This window comes from Coenobita brevimanus, chromosome 7, assembly GCF_032717465.1.
Source record: "Coenobita brevimanus isolate Jiangsu-jjx chromosome 7, ASM3271746v2, whole genome shotgun sequence".
NCBI lineage: Eukaryota > Metazoa > Arthropoda > Malacostraca > Decapoda > Coenobitidae > Coenobita > Coenobita brevimanus.
Window position 1 is genome coordinate 33,981,906 of NC_136960.1, and position 21,424 is coordinate 34,003,329.

Genomic DNA, 21,424 nt, shown 5'->3' on the forward strand with positions numbered 1-21,424 from the left:
TCTCTCTCTCTCTCTCTCTCTCTCTCTCTCTCTCTCTCTCTCTCTCTTGTTATCCTAGAGTTAAACTTCTGTAATTAAAGCAAGTAAAACTCTTAATGTTTAACAACGAAACATGTAGTAGTTATGAAACTCTCTCTCTCTCTCTCTCTCTCTCTCTCTCTCTCTCTCTCTCTCTCTCTCTCTCTCTCTCTCTCTCTCTCTCTCTTCCTCCCTCTCAGCTCCACATTACCACTCATCCCAGGTCTAGCCTCTTTAATCTCTTCCACTTCTCACTCTTCCACCTCCTCTTAACGTCGCTCCTCGTCCTCTGTAATCTACTAAATTAAATTCTCCCTCTCCTTTCCCCTCCCCTCATCCCAATTCTCACCTTCCCTCCACCCATTTCCCTTCTTCCCATTCCTCATCGTCATTTTCCCAATTTCTACTTTCCATTATTCCCTTTTTGCCTGTCTTTTCGTATTGTTTTTTTTCCAGACCCTACCCAATCTTCACTCTGTTCCCTTGTCATTCACCCTATACTTTCTTCATTTCAATTTGGTTTAAATTGCTATCTTGCAGGCTGTGATGTAACTAAAGATGAACACTAGAAAATGATGCTAGTCACGAAGAAGTATTATGGAAGAGATTTTTAGCGACGATATTGTTATATTAAGTGATCTGTGTATGTGTGTGTGTGTGTGTGTGTGTGTGTGTGTGTGTGTGTGTGTGTGTGTGTGTGTGTGTGTGAGAGAGAGAGAGAGAGAGATTGCAAGGAAAAATTGGTCAGACAAGGACAATGTAAGGATGTGAGAAAGCTTAGGAGTGTAGTGGATGGAGAAAAAGAAAGAAGGAAAAAGGAAGAAAAAAAGAATAGGCGGAAGTAACGAAAGCAGAATAAAGGAACGTGGTAAATACTACAAAAAGGGAAAGAATATTGTACAGAATGAAGACAGGTCAGAAGAAATGGTTTAGGAAATAACTAGTATGAGCATGAACGGAAGGGAAAGGCAAGTGATGAAGACATGAACAAAGGAATCAGAAGATGAAAGAAACGTTGAAAACAATACCCAAGAAAATAGGCTGAAAAGGACAATATATTCATGTGGTAGTTGGTGTAAGCATCAAGAGCCTGAAGAAAATATGGAAGAAAAGGCAAAGAGATATGAAAAAAGGAAATGCACTGGAAAAAGGGGCAAAATATGGGAAAGGGATGGATAGAAGGGTGAGTGAAAGTGAGAAATGCTGAAGAGAAGGGAGGCGAGGAGGATTAATGGGAAAAGAGGAAGAACAGAAATTGAATAAAAATAGAAAATCAACGACAGAAAACGGCATAATACGGTTAAAAGGAAGAGAAAGTGTGGACCGTGGAGGGAGAGAAAGTGAGTAATTTTGGTGAGAAGAAAATAGGAAAGTGAATATAGGGGGAACACAAATGAAAAAATAACACTAGAAAAGGAGCAAAATAAAGGAAGACGTGAAGAACTGAATGGAGAGTGGTAGGTGGTGTAAGCATTAAGAAAAGGGCAATGGAGGAAGGAAAAGTTACAGAAGAAAAGGGTAGAGAAGGGCAATGCAAGAGTGGAAAAGGGATGGTGAGAGGAAGGTGGTGTGCGCATGAAGGTCCCAGGGTGGAAGGTGTTGGTGTGACCTGCAGTTGAACAAGCTTTTTCCCACCATAAAGCCCGGCACCAAACTTTTTGCCACTTGCCCTCAAACTTTACCTCCCCCCTGTGGCTCTGGGTGTGATGGAGGAGGGAGAGAAGGAGAGGGAGGGAAGGATGGAGAGATGGGGAAAGAGAGGGTGGGAGGGAAAGGAGAATGGAGAGAGTGAGAAAGGGGAAGAGTAGCACAGGAAAAAAAAATGTGGGAAGTAGGAGGATTATACAGGAAGCGAGACAGACAGACAGACAGATAGACAGAGGAGGAGGATAAAGGAAAAACAGCAACTGATCTATTGGTCCTTTCCGCTGTGACTTTGGTATCAATTTCATAAGCCATCTCTCTCTCTCTCTCTCTCTCTCTCTCTCTCTCTCTCTCTCTCTCTCTCTCTCTCTCTCTCTCTCAGGTGCATCTTCTTTCCCTGTGTTTTCTCCCCTCCCCCTTTTTTTTACTTGTTCTCCCCTTTCCCTGCCTCCATTCCCTGTCTCTCTTCTCCAACTCTCCCTACTTTTTCCCATCCTCGCCATTTATTTCACTTTTTACTGTCGTTCACAGTCTTTCGTCTTCACTTCCTCTTCCTATTGCTAACACAGCTTCAGTTTTCCCTCATCTCTCATTTTTCCTTCCTCCTTTCATCTCTCCTGTCCTCTCCTCCTCTCTTCCTTCTTCCTCACTCATTAGTTTCTCCCTCTTCCTCCTTGCTCCCTCTTGTATTCATCTCCTCACTTACCCCGCTCTTTCTCTCCATTTTCTCATCCTCGTCCTTCTTCTCTACTCATTATTTTCTCTCCTTCCTCCTCCTCCTCCTCCTCCTCCTCTCTTCCATTCAATTCTCTCTCTCTCTCTCTCTCTCTCTCTCTCTCTCTCTCTCTCTCTCTCTCTCTCTCTCTCTCTCTCTCTCTCTCTCTCAATAACCTCTTTCTCTCTCCAGTTTCTCTCCCTCGTTCTTCTTTCCAACTTTATTCTTATCACTCGCTCTCATTCATTCTCCCCCCCCCCTTTTTTTAATTAGTTTCTCTCCGTTCTCCTCGCGTCATCATCTTTTCTCACCAATTTCACTCCCCCTTCCCCTCCGTCCCAAGAAATATATTCCACCCCAGTATGGAAATCCCATACGGCTAATCGTCCTTATTCTGATTCATGAGGTTTTTACCCTAATCTCCCCTCAACTATCCTCCCCCCTCCATCCCCATAAAGACTGAGCCAAATTGTTATAGAAGTACGAGAAGTTGCAACCCCAGGCTCATCTGAACATGAACCTAGTGGACTGCAAACTTAATATGCCCTTCACCAGTCCACCGTTCTCCTTTAGAGGGATGGAAAACACTGAGAAATTTTTCATAGCAAGGAAGCGCAGTCGCCTAGTTTCATCGGTGCCAGCACATGCAGGCTTCCCTTCTCAGTAAGCGAGTCCAATACGGCTTATCTTGCTAATTCTGATTCATGAGCTTTTAACCGTAGTCTCTCCCTACCATCCCCTCCTATCCCCATAAAATTCTGAGCTGATGGCAGTTATATAACGAAACGGAATGGTTATAATTTTTGTCTTAACCCCTTCAGTACGATGGCTTCTTAGTATTCTCCAAATAATATTTGATTTTTGCTTGGTATCCCCACGCACAATTTTTTTAACTGAAGCTTAACCCATCTTATTAAACTTTAGGTGTTCAAAAGCAATATATATATATATATAGATAGATAGATATATATATATATATATATATATATATATATATTATATATATATATATATATATATAGATATATATATATATATATATATATATATATATATATATATATATATATATATATATATATATATATATACTAACTGGGCGATAACGTTGTATATATACGTCGTATTCATCTCTTGTTAGGATGAACCCTTTCTAGTTAAAGGGCTAGCATCACTATGCATCAACGATCACGAATCGCTGAATAAAATCAGTAAATGATATGAACGACCAGCTCGACTTTCACACTTCTATGAATGGGAGCGACTGTAGGCTATTTCCGAACGCTGCAGGTATTGGTGGGGGAGTCGTTTGGGACTGAGGGGATATATATATATATATATATATATATATATATATATATATATATATATATATATATATATATATATATATATATATATATATATATATTGTGGTGGATGGAAGGGTGCAAGGAATAAATGTGTTGGGAGAGTTGAATGATTCTTTGATTACGAAGGAGGAAGTGGAGAAGGCAGTAAAGGAGATGAAAACAGGGAAAGCTGCAGGTATGGATGGGTGTGCTGTTGAATGCCTGAAGGGTGGTGGAGTGACTATTGCTGACTGGTTAGTAAGATTGTTGAATGTGTGCTTTGTGAAAGGTATGGTGCCAATTGACTGGGCAAGTGCTTGTGTGGTCCCGTTGTATAAAGGCAAGGGTGATAGGTATGAATGTACTAGCTTTAGGGTTATAAGTCTGTTCAGTGTTGTAGGTAAGCTTTATGGCAGAGTGTTAATTATGAGAGTTAGAGAGGGTACAGAGGGAGTGATTGGTGATGAGCAGTGTGGCTTTAGGAAAGGGAGGGGATGCGTGGATCAGGTGTTTGCTGTGAGACAAGTGTGTGAAAAGTATTTAGCGAAAGGCAAGGATGTGTTTTGGGCATTCATGGATTTAGAGAAAGCATATGATAGAATTGATAGGGAGACTTTGTGGACTGTTTTAAGATTGTATGGACTTGATGGTAGGTTACTAAAAGGGGTAAATAGTAGAGCGTGTGTAAGAGTGGGAAATGCTGTGAGTGATTGGTTTCCTGTGAGAGTGGGGCTGCGACTGGGATGTGTGATGTCGCCTTGGTTGTTTAATATTTACATGGATGGTGTCATAAGGGAGGTGAATGCAAGAGTTTTAGGTGGAGGTCTGAGTCTGGTGAATGTTGATGGTGGAGAGTGGAATCTGAAGCAGCTGCTGTTTGCAGATGATACTGCACTGGTGGCTGATTCAGAGGAGAGATTGAGACAGTTGGTAGAGGAGTTTGGAAGGGTGTGTGAAAGGAGGAAATTGAAAGTAAATGAGAATAAGAGTAAAGTGATGAAATGCACGAGGTTGGTAGATGGCAGGGGGATGAATATAGTTTTGAATGGTGAGGTGCTTGAGGAGGTAGAGTGTTTTAAATATCTAAGGTCACATGTTGCTGTGGATGGAAGAATAGATGCAGAAGTGAAGTTTAGAATAAATGAAGTAGGAAAGGTGCTGGGAGGAATGAAAAAAGTGTTTAGATGTCTTTCGCTTAGAATGGATGTAAAGAGAAGGCAGTATGAGGGTGTTGTGGTACCGACTGCGTTATATGGGGCTGAAACATGGAATATGGGTGTAGCAGAGAGGAAAAGTTTGAATGTAATGGAAATGAGGTGTCTCAGGAGTATATGTGGAGTGAGGCGTATGGATCGAGTGCGAAATGATGAACTGCGAAGGAGAACTGGAGTTGTTCGGGAGATGGCTGGTAGAGTTGAGCGGAGGGTGTTGCGATGGTTTGGGCATATGGAGAGAATGGATAATGAGCGATTGGTGAAAAAGATAACTGGATCTGATGTGAGAGGTGTAAGGCTGAAAGGAAGACCACGAATAGGATGGATGGACAGTGTGAAGAGAGCACTGGATGCGAGAGGGATGTCTGTTGAGCAAGGAAGAGTGGCTGTGCGTGACAGAAATAAATGGAGAGAAATTGTGAATGAATAAGTGATGACGCAGCCCTGAGGGGATATTCTCCCGCATTTGGTCTGATCAGCTAGTCAGGTCAGGTGCGGGTAAGGGCATGGGTCTGTTATGATGTGGCAGGGGTAAACCAGCTCTGCTGTCGGGCCCTGCTGCGGATATCACTGATTGCATTGCGCAGTTGACCCTTGTGCGGTGTGGTGCGGTGAGGATCTGTCCGTTCTCCCCTTTGGGGCTAAGATGCGAATGAATGTGTTTGAATGGATGAGTAAATGGGGAGTGTGTCGTCCTGTCTCGGCTACCTCCCTTTCCTTGGGGGAAGCAGCCTAGTATATATATATATATATATATATATATATATATATATATATATATATATATATATATATATATATATATATATATATATATATATATATATATATATAGTTGCCAGGAGCCCCTGTGGTAAAGCGTGCGTTTTCGTACACTGAAGAACGAGGGTTCGCGCCCTGCCAGGGTAATAAACTTTGGAAAAGTTCTTCATGCCATGTACTGCATTGGCGGACACAAGGGGTGCTGTGGTTGAACCAGTGTCGCATACTGTAAAGTATGTATGCACCCAGTCGGCTTGCGCGGGCCGATTACACTTGGTTCACAGACTACACAAATCCAAAACCACTCCAACACTACAATTACACTTACAAGCACTTCTCGCCCTACATACAGTCTCTACCAGGCAGCCTAAGCCACTTGGCAGAGATACATTGGCTGTATCGTCCCCACTTCGGTCGGGATAGGCCGGTCCTGCAGTGGACACTCAAACGGCTGATGAGATGAGATATCGTTGCCAGGGTAATATAATATGTCTTACATATTGTTTTTTTTTTCTTTGCTACTTTCAGATGATTTTCTTCATTGAAGGAGAAACTCTGTTAATAGAATTATTTAGAAGTAACTCTTCTAGGAGACTTATTAAAAACTGCAGTTATCGGTGGGCGAGCCGTATGTTTTAATATCATGGTCTCTCCAACCAATTCAATCGATGGTGGACGCAGACAGGTTTTTCTTTAAACCCATTACTACGACCATGTCTTTCATACTTTATTCTTGCTGCCGACAAATGATTACATTCGGGGTAAGATAATTTTTTTTCCGAACAGAAAGTGTTAAATACAACGACAATTAACCTCTTCGGTGCGAGAGGCATTCCTTAACCTGGATAAAATCACCTGGCATCAGCGAGAATAAGCTATAAATGTCATCGCAGTGACAAGGTGAAATGCCTGGTGCCTGAAGTTGTTGTCGTTTTCATTCTGAAGTAAAATTTGTTGACTGGATTTAGGATGGTAAACGTTGCTTCTTTATTTTAGGCATGAAGCTCGAGACCTTTTGATGAAAGCATTCTTTTTTTTTTTTTTTTTTCCTTCCTTGTGATATAAACATTGTTGGTCGTGTTTGATACCCAAGGTGTGTGTGTGTGTGTGTGTGTGTGTGTGTGTGTGTGTGTGTGTGTGTGTGTGTGTGTGTGTGTGTGTGTGTGTGTGTGTGTGTGTGTGTGTGTGTGTGTGTGTGTGTGTGTGTGTGTGTGTGTGTGTGTGTATTTGCCTTACGGTGTTTTTTTTTTTCTACTCCTGTATACCTTTGATCTGATTTATTTCTTTTCGTGATTACCCAGATAAAACAAATGAAGGAAAATGCATTAAGGTGGTCGATGTGGTTGAGTTTTTGCCTATGCGAGGTTCCTTTGATTTGTCTGATCTCCTTTCCAGAGTAAATAATGATGATTGCATAAGATGGGGGGATATTATTTGTCCGCCATCAGAGAAGATAATCGGAAAAGTAGAATGTAGTATTATGTCCCTAGATTAACAGTTTCAGTGCACTGCTTCAGCCTGCATCCTTGTTTGTGATATTGTTGCTTTATCTTTAGTAGCTGTACCTGTGTCTTGGTGATTACTGATATGATTGTCTAAATCACGGTAAGATTTCTTTTTTCTTTTGGTATATTACAGGAGGCAAGGTGTGTTCTTCTGAAGTGTGGCAAAATATTGAGCGGTATTGTGAGGTGAGGCGTTGTATGTGGCTGTGTGAGGAGTGGCAGTATAAAGTGTGGCAGTGCGAGGTTTATGTGGTGTGGCAGGTTGAAATGTGTCATTGTGAAGAGTGAGAGGGTATGAGGTTTGGCAGCATAAAGAAATGTGACAGTGTTAAGTGTGGTAATGTGCAGAGGTGTGGCAAGCTGAGGTGTAGAAGTATATAGTGTGGCAGTGAGGCGTGATTGTGAGGAGGTGTGACAGTGTGAGGTGTGGTAGCATATTGTACAACAGTGTGTGTGGCATGGCAGAATGAAGTATGGCAGTGTGGGATGTGGCAGTGTGAACTGTGTGTGAGGTGTGGCAGTGGGAGTGTGTGTGAAGTGTAATAATCAATGTGCCTTTGTCAGGTGTGGCAGTATGAGATACGGCAGTGTGACGGGTAGCAATGTGGGATGCGGCAGCCTGAAGTGTGGAGGAAGTGAGACAGTTTGCAGTGTGGCAGAGTGAGATGGGGCAGCGTGTAACTTGACAGTACGAAGGTGGCAGTATGAAATGTGCCAGTGTGAGGCATGTATGAAATGTGAGAGTGGGAGGCGTCATTTTGAGATGTGGCAATGCTAAGTGTGGCAGCGTGAAAAAGTCTAGCTGTCTGTAGTTTCGTAGTGTGAAGTGTGGCAGTGTGAAATATAGTGCTTCCTACCGCACACCCTTTCTAACTCCCTTCACATCATGCCCGGGGAACCATAAACAAAAACCTAGCACTACCAACACTTTCTCCTGCTGAATTATTCCTAGACCGGTCGCAGTTCACAAGAATCGTCTTGCATTTTTGTGTGCTACCTGCACACGTTAGCCTTTGCTGTTTTCACTGACAACAAGTTATACATAAAGAAAAGCCTGTGAGAATAATATGATTACTTGTTTTTTGCTACACAGTTATATATTTATTATATTAAACTAAAAAGTTATTCATCTGATTATATGCTTTCTTCTGAACCCCTCCAGAGCCAGCAAGTCTATTCCATTTAATGTATGCTAATTTCAGACGATTTCAACCAGCTTAAGAAAGGCTTAAGGCACCGAAAAGGAATAATTTCAGTTAACCCCATCATCACCAAGGTGTCTTGGATGCTTATGCTTGCTCCTGTCAGATGATTTTAATCAGGCTGGCAAAAGACTTCAGGCACCGAAATTCCTTTATGACCTTCAGTCCGATGGAATATTTTTCTTATTATTAAATTCATGCGTACACCTACCGATTGTATTCAACTTAAGTCATAAAACTGGGAGGGTTCGATAGAACTAATGTTAACTCAGTTCGGAGGGTCTTTTCTGAGCTGAATAAAATCGCCGGGAGTTAAAAGAATAAATCAATTACGTCAACTGACTTAAAGGCTTAAACGCCAGGGTATCTTTTACGCCTTTTCATTTTGGCTGTTGCCACACGATTGCAGTCATTTTAGAAAAGATGCTTTTAGCACTGAACAGGGTAACTTCTTTAATCCCATGAAGCATGACTTTTATTTTGTTCTGGTTTACTCTAGACGATTTTATGGAGCCTAGGGAGAGATATCAGGTTATGAAGGGGTTAGTGGAGACTGCGACAAACCTCATCAGTACACAAGATCTCTTCAACAGCTTAATAAAATCGTCTGGAGGTAACAACTATGCAGGTCACCAGACTGTAAACCTTAACCCCTTCCGTCCGATACCGTATGTTTGCTTTCCCTCTTGCTTACTCCAGGGATCTTTATTCTACTTGTTAAAGGCCTCTAGTACTACAGGGGTTTATGAAGACTATATCCAACCCCTTATGTTCGAAGACCTCTTTCGAAGTGAATAAATTCTTCCGGAGGCGGCAAGAACAAAATATATAAAAAGTAGTTAGGCTGAAGATTCACTGATAAAGAGGTTAGCTTAATATTTCAGACGTATAGATGTAAGACGTTTGGGTCACGTTAATTGACATCTCTGAAGGTTTAGGTCATGTTAAGTCCTCATGTCAGTAATAGTGGTCATGTCTACTGGTCTCCTACTTTTGCAGCTGGGAGGTCTGAGCCGTATTCTCGTTGGCGTGGAAGGCATCGTAACACTTATTCATGAGCAACTTATTTTACACAATACGCCCTGATAGTTCGCATCGGCAACACAGATGATAACATGGTGTTTAGGCAGGATAAATTGCTGAAGAAAATGTGTCGGCGTGAGTCCCCGTAATAAATCTTTCCATGCGATTTATTTTGCGTTTTGCGCCGTAATAGTTCGCAAGAGTAACATGCAAAAGGATATAAAGTGCTTATGCAGGACGAATCGCTGAAAATGTGTTGCGTAATATTCTTCGTAATATTTTTATGTACGCCAGTGAAGGAATTTTGGTGTTTAGGCAAAATAATGGCGTCTATGAATAGGCGTTACACCCTCAAAACAGACAAAAGAAATCGCCAAGGAGCAGGAGTTACAAATTATATATTTAAAAAAAAAAAAAAAACAAGGAAAAGGTGTTACAAAAAATCGAAATAGACAAAATAAATAAATACATAAATATATCGCCGAGAAGTAGGTTTTATAAATTCTCCAAAGATTGACAAACTAAGTCGCCGAGGAATAAGTGTTACGAGAAATATCCAAAAAATAGACAAGGATAATTGGTTAAGCAAAAAGTGTTAGGCCTTCCCCTAGTCAACGAGAACACGGACTCTCCACTAGTTCGTCAGCACACTCGGTTTGTGTCGCCAGTCCTGCAGTCTCATCCACACTTTCTTGAATATTGAAGAGGCCGCGAGAAGGTGGAACTTGTGAAAAAACTTGGGTTAAAGGAAACAGATCCCTCCATCCATAAAAACGTCCACTTCATTTCACTCTGGCCATAATTCAGACGATTTTCTTCAGCTTAGGAGGGAGCTGTAGCTGTGGAGGGGTTAGAGAAGTTTATATCTACCCCCTCCATTTCGGGAAGCTGTCTCGTAAGGTGAGGAAAATCGCCCAAAGAGTGCAAGAATAAGATAAACAAGACGTGTATGGATGTGTGAAGGGGTTGACCATTAGATAAACAATTGCAATACCCCCAAATGGCACATCTTGAACCAACAGCAAAGCTAGACTGGTGAAGAAAAGCCACTACGACAAGAAGAAGACAGAGCTGTAATTGCGAGTGGCCGTAAATGCTGAAAGAGGAAAATAATGTAAAGAAGAAATGAGAAACGACGACAAAGTAACGTAAAACTTAAAAGAGATGGAAAAGGTACGTCTAGTAATCTACCAGTCCAACTGAAAGAAACAGTAGTGCTACAATTCTGGAGACAGCAATTACAGCCGTTGATCCGGTGACGTGACTTTCATCAGATTCTCACTGTCACCAGACGATTTTCTTCAGTTAAGGAGAGACTTTTCGCACTGGAGGGGTTAAATACAGCCTCGATTAACCCTTTCAGTACGAGAGGTCTTTCCTAAGCTGACTAAAATCGTCTGAGGATAGCAAGACTAATACAATAGGTCACCAGATGAAAATGCTTAACTGCTGGTCGATAAAGATTTCACGTATGAAATATAGAAGTAGTAAACAAATAAAGAAAAAAAATTGAATCAGTAAGGAGGAGAAATTCAAACTGTGCAACACCGTGCCAAGTGAACTAGTAAAAAATTGTACATAAAGGTTACGCAAAAATCTTTAAAATTATGTGAAAAATATTGATTAAGCGTAATTCTACAAGCACTTGCAGGTTCCCCAATATAGATATTTATCATCTGAAACTCGTGGCAGTGTATTCTTATATATATAATTAGCAAGAATATTTGTCTGGAACCCATGGAAGTGTGTCATATACATAAACTTTAATACCAATCTGAAATTCCTTAAGGGTGTGTTCAAGCAATATGACTTTGGAAATCGTGGAGTTGTGTTTTATCTAAATATTTTGAAGAAGTATTAAACTCAAACTTATAGCATATCCTTAGAGTTAATAGGCTAAAACTCCTGATAGTGTATATTTATTTGATTCAACAATAGTTTAAACCCATAAATGTGTACCTTAATAATTAAACAAATATATATGTCTACAACTGATGGCAGTGTGTCCTTAAAGTTATAATTAACAGCAACACAAATGCCAGTTGTTAGAGGTATTTGATAATGGGAAACAGCTATAACATACAGAGTGAAGAAAGAGTGTTTGGCAGTGCTGGGGTAAGTGAATCAGGGTGGGTAAAAAGTGTGGGAACGGACAGACGATCGTGTTCTTAAAAGTGAGGAAGTGAATGGGGAAGGCAGGACACATTTTTTGACTTCTGCGATCACGTCTTTTCCATTCTTTTCTATTCTTACTTTCTTTTTCTCTTTTAATTAGGCAGGCAACAATGGCGTTTATTCAACTTCGGAATTAAGGGTATACCCAACTCCTCCAATTTGAAAAGTCTCCTCTAAGCTGGAAAAATCCTCTGTCGGTGTTAAAATGAAGCAAAAAAGACGTCACCAGATGGAGAGGAATAGTTCTTTACCGCCTCTCGCCGTACAAAGACGTCTTTTTTACCGTCGTGTTAGTAAAGGCAGACGACTTTACTCAGCTTTCAGGAGAAACTCAGGTTGTGAAAGGACTAATGAAATACATCACTAGGAGAATATAAGGGTTTAGTCCCTGTACTTCACTGCACAATGCTTTTAATACAGTGTCAAAAAATTTAGACAAAATCTGAGGGCCTGCCTTTCCTTTCTTGATCATCCTTTTAAGAATACGGCCAAAAGTGTTGCCACAAATAGAGGCTGTTTTCGGAAACGTAATTATATATGAAATAAATATCCAGGGAAGGATGCTGTTTAACAGTAACTAAAATTATTAGTTATTCAACTTATATTATTTCGGAAATATATTTATCAATGATAATCAAATCATGAAAATAAAATTTTAGTAACTGATGCTTAGGTACAATCTTCATCCTTTAGCAAAACCTGGAATAGCAATTTGTTAGTTAACTCGTAATCATATTTACATATTTCAAGAATAGAAATTTACAGTCATTTTTTATCATCACAAATATAAGAATGTCTATTTAACATCATTTAGGTTCTTTCCTTAAAAACATTTAGGAAGTGGTGGTTGTGGTCGAATCTGTCTATGCTCAACTGAACATCAAATATAAACAAGTGTAGTGATGCTCAGCTCAGTGCAACAGCTCGCGCATCTGAGCACGCAGTGGACTCATTTTAAGCGTGCACTACTCTCATCTCATCTTACAAGGACTTGTGATCATCTGAGCAAAAGAAATGAGACTTTAAAGTGTGTCGAGTTCAGCATAAACCTGAAAATGAGCACCCTGTCCTGTCGTTCATCCTATCTTATTTTCCATCCTAGCCTTCCTATCCTACCTGCCATCCTAGTCTACATACATTCAGTCCATCCTACCTTACTGTCATCCAGTCCTGCCTTCCATTCTAACCAATTTTCCACCCTACCCTACTTTCCATCCTGCCCTACCTTTCGTCCTATATTTCATCGTATCCTACATCCATTCTGTTCATCCTTAATTACCTATCATTCCTAACCTATTTTCTATTCAACCCTACCTTCCATCCTAACCGACCATTCACTTTACCTTACCATCCACTCTATCCTGCCGTCCATCCTATCCTACCTGTCATCCTACCATGCTTTCAGGCCTATCCACCCTACCATACCTTCCATCCTACCCTACCATCAACCCACCTCATCTTCCATCCTACCCTATCTTCCATTCTGCCTTAAATCCTGCCCTATCATTTTGTCATATCCTTCCTTCCATCCTACCTTACCTTCAGTCTTAACCAACCTTCCAACTTACGTGTAACCTACCTTCTATCCTATCCAAGCTTCCATTCTATCCCACCTATCATCCTTCCAACCTTCCATCCTATCCTGCCCTCCATCCTACCCTACCTTCCATCATATTACAGTATACCTTCCATTCTGTCGTACATTGCTCCTTATCCTACCTGTCATCCCACCAAACCTTCCATCCTATCCATTCTATCATACCTTCTATCCTGTATTCCCTCCAAAGAAGCCTTCCATCCTAACCTACCTTTCATCCTACTCTACTTTCCATTATTCCTTACTGTCCATCCTAACCGACCCTCCATCTTAACTAGCCTTCCATTCCATCCTACCCTCCATCGTACCCTCCCGTCCATCTTATCCAACCTTCCATCCTACCCAATCTACCATCCTACCCAACCTTCCATTCTAACCATCGTACCCTATCCTTCATTCTGTCCATACTACCCTCTCATCCATCCTACCTTCCATCCTTTCATCACCTACCTACAGCGTACTCTAAATACCTTCTTAACTCAAATATAAGCTTATTCCATTATCTAGTCCTCAGTAATTTCTAAGATTTTTCAAGAAAGATTTTACCTAATATAAATCTATGAATATCTCAGCCTAGACAAAAATTACAGAGGCTGTTATGAAGAAAACTATAAACGATTAATATATATGCGTGTCTAACCCTCAGCACCTACCTAAGTCTATCATAAATACCTGAGTAAAATATTGTAATCAATATTCACGATAAGAACTGAAGTCACTGTACCCCAAAATTTATAAGGCACGTGTGTATCTACCTCTGAAATCCTATAATATATATCCTGCTTGAAATACACCTAAGTGTTCAAGATCAGACAGAAATCCAAGAATGAATGTATGTATTTAAATGATACATGTGTGTCTGTAAACGAAAGGGCAGGAAGGAAGCACATTACCTCTTGCGGGGGGACATCGAAGGACACAGTTCGGAGGTCGACCTTTCTGTAGGAGTCGATGCAAGGGACGATGAAGAAGATACCCGGACCCTTTGCGCCGCCTTTTAGGAGACGACCGAGGCGGAAGATCACCGCTCGCTCGTACTCCTGAACAACCTGGGGGAAGAAGATCAGTAGAGTGATAAATGACGAGACAAATATGGCAGATTAGGAATTTAAGTCAAATACAAAAATCCATTTGCCTGTCTTGCCCTTTGCACACTGTTGGGTTTATAGATGCCTGGGTAAGACAAATCGGACAAAGGTACTATTATCACCTACAGATGAATGATAAGATTCACCTCAGTTCATTTCGTCATATTAATCGTCTGTGAATCCAAGGGTGAAAGCACGGCAGGGGAGGCGAACGGAATTTAGTATTTGACTATACACTCATGGGTAATAGTTTCTGTTCATTCACTATCCCTGCCCCGGAACAACCAATGGAAGAAGATGGGTTGATAGAAGATATGATAAATAAGGCAGCTAAAAAATTAATATATATTCATTCAGACAGTTGTTTAACCTCTGTCCCTACTCCTGACTGAAGACAAGCCGTAGTTAGGAATTCGTACCGAACAAAGTGTCTAATTTACCTGGAAGGGTTTTAGTCCCCTAAGAAAATGCTGTTTATTGGGAAGACATAGCACTTAAGGCCAAATGTTGTTCACTGGGAATAAACAGATTCGAGTGAAGTGATAGTTATTCCGAACAGAAATAACATTCATTATAAGAAAAATATTGATTTATAACATAAAAAAAAAAGGTATATACTTTATTAAACTGCAGTCTGTTACGTTATAATGGTGACTGCATGTATAGTTTGTTGTCTATGTTCAAGTGATTCTCGCTTAGTATTCAACAACTATTAAGAAATTAGCACATATTACTTAACCCCTCTTGCTCGATGACGTATTTTGTTTATTATTGCTGTCACTAGACTATTTTATTCAGCTTAGGGCATACTTTTAAGAGGGCAGGTGTTAATGAAAGGCATATTTCAGTTCCAAAACCCTTCAAACATAAATTAAGTAATCAGGTGGTTATTAGACTAAAGAAGAAAATTCATTATCAGAGTGAAGGGTTAATAAAGAAACACTTACCTCACTGCATGCAGTCCTCAGTCACATGGTGTGCCAAAAGTAATCCCTGAATCACTAAATTAGAAAACCCCCGAACAATACCTTTAAGGGTGGCTTGTATGAGGGAGGGAGACAACAGAAGCCAGGTAGCCCCGAGCCTTTGCCTTGATCCCGTAATTAACATATCCAAGCATCTCACCAGTCCTACGTCAACACTCTCACCTCCTCTGTGTTACGGGAGACGGGGGATAGAGGAGAGACGGAGAGAGAAGGAAAGTAGGGAGGAGGGGAAATGTAGGGATAATAGAAGGGGAGAAAGGTGCTCTTACGTGGAGGAGAGGAGAATGTTGATGGAGGGAAAGCTAGGATGAAGATAAGTGGAAGGAAAAAAGAAAAAGAGATGTGGGTGGAGGGAAGGAGATATGGAGAAGGAAGGAAAGTAAGGGAGAAGAGAAATGGAGGGAGAAAATAGGGGAGAGATGTAGGTGGAGGAGACGAGAGATGGAAAATAACATAGAAGGAAAGTAGACGGAGAGAAAAAAGGGAGAGAAGAGGTGGGTTGAGGAAACTGGAGACGGAGAGAAAATATAATGAGAAAGGGAGAGTAGAAGACAAACACTGAGAAGGAGAGGTAAGAGGATAAGAAATGAAGTGAGAGAGGGAGAGAACGAAAGGGGAGGAGAGGAAAGGAAACGAAAGGAGTATTGTGGGGAAAAGGAGGGACAGGTGAAAATAGGAGGAAGGAAATGGACGAGAGCAGATTCGGAGAGAAAGCAGGGTAGGATAAAAGACAAAATAGGAGAGAAATCTTGTAATGTACTAGAGAGGTGAGTGAAGGGGAGATGGAAAGCAAGAATGTAAGGTAACGGAGAAGGATGAAGAAAAGGAGAGATGAAGAGAGAAGGAGAGATGAGGACAGAAAAGGGTTACAGGAAACCATTTGGTTAGTAACTCAGTGTACAGTTCACTAAAGGCAGCACCACGTCATGTGAGTGGATGGTTGGCGCCCAGTCCTACGACGAAGCATTCGTATAGTCTTTCATCAGTTCTGCGATCCACGACAGAGGATAATATTAGTGTGAGGAATGGCAAGACCCAATCCAGGGCTATTAATAAACGAAAATAAGAAGACAGATGGATGTAATTAACTGCCAAGGCAATACTGAAGGCAAGAAATAAGATGAGAAGAGGAAGGGATTGGAAGATTGGACGTGAAGGAGAAAATAAGAATATAAAAAAATGATGCATTAGAACTGTGTCCATAAGGTAAGCCGGAAATTAGACGTCCAGCCAAGATGAGGGGAAGGAGGGTAAAGGCGGAGGAGAAGAGAAAAATAGTGATAATCTCTCTCTCTCTCTCTCTCTCTCTCTCTCTCTCTCTCTCTCTCTTTATTGATAGATAGACATACTGTAAGCAGGAAATTGGACGAAGCGCTAAGCCAACGGTAAGGATGGTAAAGGAGAAGCGTACTGACAATATCTATTTGTCTATCTGTCCACCTTTCAGTGTGTTTTCTTTTTTTCTTTTTCCTTTGCCTCTGTCTGTCTTTTTGTCTTATCAGATTTTTTTTTTCTCATTCCGTGTTTAAATTCACACCTATTTTTCTTCTGTTCTCTTTGTTCATCTACTTATCAGTCCGTCATTCATCTCCCTATCTGCCCTTCTGCCTATCTCTGCCTGTCATATGTTAATTTTATATGTATGAAAAGGCAACAATAATTTATCTAAAAATCATTCTGTATGTCTATCTTTATATCGGTCTCAATCTGTCTACATACTCGTATTTGTCGATCTATCAGTTTATCTATTTCCATTTACCTGTCTGTCTCGTTATCTGTTTATCTGTCTGCCTCATTCTATCTATCTATCCCTATATCTCTGTCTGTCTATCTACTGTCGATCAGTCATTCAGTCAGTCAGTTAGTCTATCTACCTACCCATCTTCCTATCAGTCGTTCAATAAATTAATATATATATATATATATATATATATATATATATATATATATATATATATATATATATATATATATATATATATATATATTTTACGTGTCCGACTCTGGGCAAAGGCTTCAGGGCCTATTTCTTGGGGGCAGTGACCTATCCCAAGGCCCAGTAGCCCTCCTACACCTCTACATGTCACCGCTTTGGCGCTAACACCCACCATCCATACTGAATACAGTACATGCTAGGGCTGTCTCATACAGGACTGGTGTATTGGTATTAGCCGGGGTATTTTTATGACATGTCGGCGGGTCACCTGGTAGATCAGGAAAGTCTGCATTTTAGGAAATTCAAATCCTTAAACTGTTCCCTGCCTCAGCCGGGATTCGATCCTGGGTCCATTAGGACTGCAGGCCGCCTCTCTACCGATTCAGCCACCGCCTCCCCCTATATATGACAGGGTGGATAGACAAGGATTGTGGAAAGTGTTAAGAATATATGGAGTAGATGGTAAGTTGTTGAATGCTGTGAAGAGTATGTACGATGGTGCGAAGGCTGCAGTGTGTGTGGATGGTGAACTATGTGAATTTTTCTCTTTGAAAGTTGGGTTGAAACAGGGATGTGTCATGTCTCCATGGTTGTTCAATCTGTACATGGATGGGGTAATAAAAGAGGTACAAAGTAGGGTAGTGGATGTTAGAGTGGCCCTGGTGAGAGAGGATAGTGTTTGGAAACTCCCTGTACTGTTGTTTGCAGATGATACTGTGTTGTTGGGTGAAGACGAAGGGGAGCTGCAAGGCTTGGTGGATGAGTTTGGGAGAGTGTGTAAGAAACGGAATCTGAAGGTGAATGTAGGGAAGAGTAAAGTGATGGTCTTTGAGAGAGGTGAAGTCAGTGAATGTACAGTGAGGTTGGATGGTGAGGAATTGGAAAATGTGAGTACGTTTAAGTACTTGGGTAGTGTGATGAGTAAGGATGGAGGTTTGGAGGGTGAAGTGCTTGAAAGGGTACAGCAGGGAAGAAAGGTTGCTGGTTCTTTGAAAGCAGTGATAAGAAACAGGGAAGTGAGCATGGAAGTGAAAAAGTTACTACATGACAGTATTGTGATACAAACTCTAACGTACGGAAGTGAAGCTTGGACGTTGTTGGAAGGACACAAGTCAAGAGTGAGAGCAGAGGAAATGAGTTATTTAAGAGGAGCCTGTGGAGTCACATGGAGAGATAGGCTGACGAATGAGGATATAAAGGAACGTTGTGGTGTTGATGTGGATGTGATAGGGAGCGTTATGAGGAACACACTGAGGTGGTTTGGCCATGTGGAGAGGATGGAGGGTGAAAGACTGACGAAGAGAGTGTATGTGAGTGAGGTGGAGGGGGGAAGAGGAAGGGGAAGGCCGAGGATAAGACGGAGGGATGGGGTGGAGAGGTATATGAGAGAGGGGGGTGTGAGTTGGGAGCAGGGCAGTGAAATGGCGGGAGACAGGGCGACTTGGAGGCGATTTGTTTGTGGCCACCCCAAACGGGATTGAGGCGTCTGTCAATAGATATATATATATATATATATATATATATATATATATATATATATATATATATATATAGATATATATAGATATATATATATATATATATATATATATATATATTGTCTGATGTCAGTCTCAACGGGTAGGGAAGGTTAAGCTGGAAAGGGAAAGGCTAAGGGTACCAATAATTTACTTATGCCCTTAACTTGAGAGAGAGAGAGAGAGAGTGGTCTCACAATGGGGCTAGCGTCACCTCTGGCCAACTGCCGGGCCATCTGTGTGGGAAAATCTATACAAGGTGCCATCTGTCGCAAAGGGCGGGAGGGGGAATGGGGATAGTGGTAGGGGTGAGGGTGAATGGGAAGAATGGTGAGGAGAGATGGTGGAAGGTGAAGGAGTAAGGTTTGAGGGAAGTAATGGAGAATAGGATGCTGGGAGGTGGAGGAGAATGGTTTGGGAACGAAGGGTTAGAGCTGGAAGGTGGGAAGGGAAGAGGAAGGAAGGATGAGATGAGTGAAAAAGGGAGATATGAAGGAGAGAAATGTGGAAAGGGTAGAGATAGAAGGGATGAAGAATGGATAGAGAGAGAGAGAGAGAGAGGTATAGGGGGGGGGGAAGTATGGAGGAAGGAGAATAGAAAGTATAAAATGTGGGGTTGTGAGAAGGAAAATGGAAGAGTGGAGGGTCGGAGGTGAGAAAAGGAGGGATGGAGAAGGAGAGAGGTGAGAAAGATAGAGAGGAAGACGAAAGGACGAGGAAATTAAAGAGGGAGAGAAGGAGGAACATGAAAGAAGGACGCCGGAAGAGAGGGAAGTGGGAGAGGGAAGAGATGGAGATGGAAGGAGTGGGGGGAGGGGATGTTGGGAGGTTGGTTGGGGGTTGGTGCAGACTGACCTGTGTCCGTATTCATAAACTTTCCTAAGTTAAAGTTATGGATGAAATTGACTGTTTATACTTTTACCTTCACTAATACAGTTACCAAACACTTTACAATCAATCTATTGGTTATTATCAAAGTGAAAGATACGACAAAATTAAACTGTTCCTTATTATAATTAATTGATATATAGGCGTGTCGTCGTGGAAAATAACACAGATCTTTTGTGAATGTAGCCCTTGACCCAGGTTTTTCTGAGTGGCACGTCAGACCTCCGTACAGTTTACCAAAATTAAAATTATCGATAAATTATGTAATTCTCTTTTGCTTATATTGAAATTCCATAGACATAATATGCTGACGAGGGACGCCTTCAGATGGTGGTATGGATATGGCCGGGTGGAGGTGCTGCCCAGTTAGACATTCATCCCTTTATCCCCCGAAAGAAGGATTGTGTACTGCAGGAGAAAGTTAGATTGAGTCTGCAGTCCGATGGATTTAAGTTCAAATGAGCCTGGGGTCAGCACACACACACACACACACACACACACACACACACACACACACACACACACACACACACACACACACACACACACACATTGTCGTCAGAAAATTTTGCTCACCTGAGGAAAAACTTGTAATGGTGAAGGTAGATACAAACATCATTAACTCTTTTCCCTACGACTGTGCTAGAGAGAGACGCCTTCACGCGGTGGTATCGATAAATTAGGCAGTCCGATGCCTGCTTATGCAAACGTTCCAAAACTCCCTCCTTGTGCTCTGAAGCGGGCATGGTGGACTACAAACTGGCAACAGCAGCTTGTAGTTTACCAGATTAACACTTGGATGAACCTGGGACTCCAGCTACTACTACTACTTCAGCTACTACTACAACTACTACTACTACTACTTCTACCACTACTACTACAACAACTAGAGTAGAAGTATTGTTGCTACTACCACCACTACTACTACCGAGAGGGGGTTCTGAAGGTGTATATAATTATCAGATGGCTGCAGCCATAACACGAAGATGGCACCATCCCATTAAAGTTACACAAGGAAACAAATTATCGCCCCGGATTTTCCACCCCCAACGTTCGTGTTTGTAAAAATAGCTGAAGGATGTGTGTGTGTGTGTGTGTGTGTGTGTGTGTGTGTGTGTGTGTGTGTGTGTGTGTGTGTGTGTGTGTGTGTGTGTGTGTGTGTGTGTGTGTGTGTGTGTGTGTGTGTGTGTGTGTGTGTGTGTGTGTGTGTGTAAAATGAAAAACTAAGATACCTTCCAACAAAAAAACAGGAGAGGAATCTGAAATGCACCAGCCTCCTTTTTCTTTTCTTTTCTTTTCTCCCCACCACGTCCGGTCCTAAAAAGGTTAGTAAACAGGGAGCGAAAACGAGCGAATCCTATTTTCGCCTGTGAGCTGAAACTGATGGCATGTATTTAAAAGGTTCGCCAAAAAATCTCGCGGGAAAAGAAAAAATTAAAACGCTGGTCCCCAAAAAAAACAAGGCATGAAAAGCGTTTTAGGGCTTCTGGTGATATTAGCATTTTTCTGTCTTAAGTCGTAATTATCATGGTAAACATGTATAGTTCTTTCACCTTAACTTGGCTAAAGTGTTCGTCTTCTGCCAGTTTTTTTTTTTTCTCTCTCTCTCTTTAATTAAGCCAAAATTTCGTCTTTTAGCGGCTTATTTAACCTTGCTTAATGTCACAGAAAGACAGTACTACGGATCTACTTAGTTTCCATGGCACTTCTTTGTGACTAGCATTATATTCCACTCTTAATTTCTTACCACAAATCAAATTTTAAAGTAGAGAGATGGCAATTTTAGACTAGTTAGAGTAAAAGGAGTATAGTTGTGGATATGT

General features: G+C 41.2%; 1 protein-coding gene across 7 annotated transcripts in view; it reads right to left on the bottom strand.

The window, feature by feature from the left end:
- The window catches only part of LOC145404478 (mechanosensory protein 2-like), a 707,991-nt gene that overhangs the window by 71,710 nt on the left and 614,857 nt on the right, over nt 1-21,424 (bottom strand). For all 7 annotated transcript variants that reach the window (XM_080276074.1, XM_080276065.1, XM_080276027.1 and 4 more), the window contains one exon: nt 14,080-14,235. In XM_080276074.1, coding sequence (XP_080132200.1) covers nt 14,080-14,235 — 156 coding nt within the window. The remainder of the gene's footprint in view (nt 1-14,079; nt 14,236-21,424) is intronic.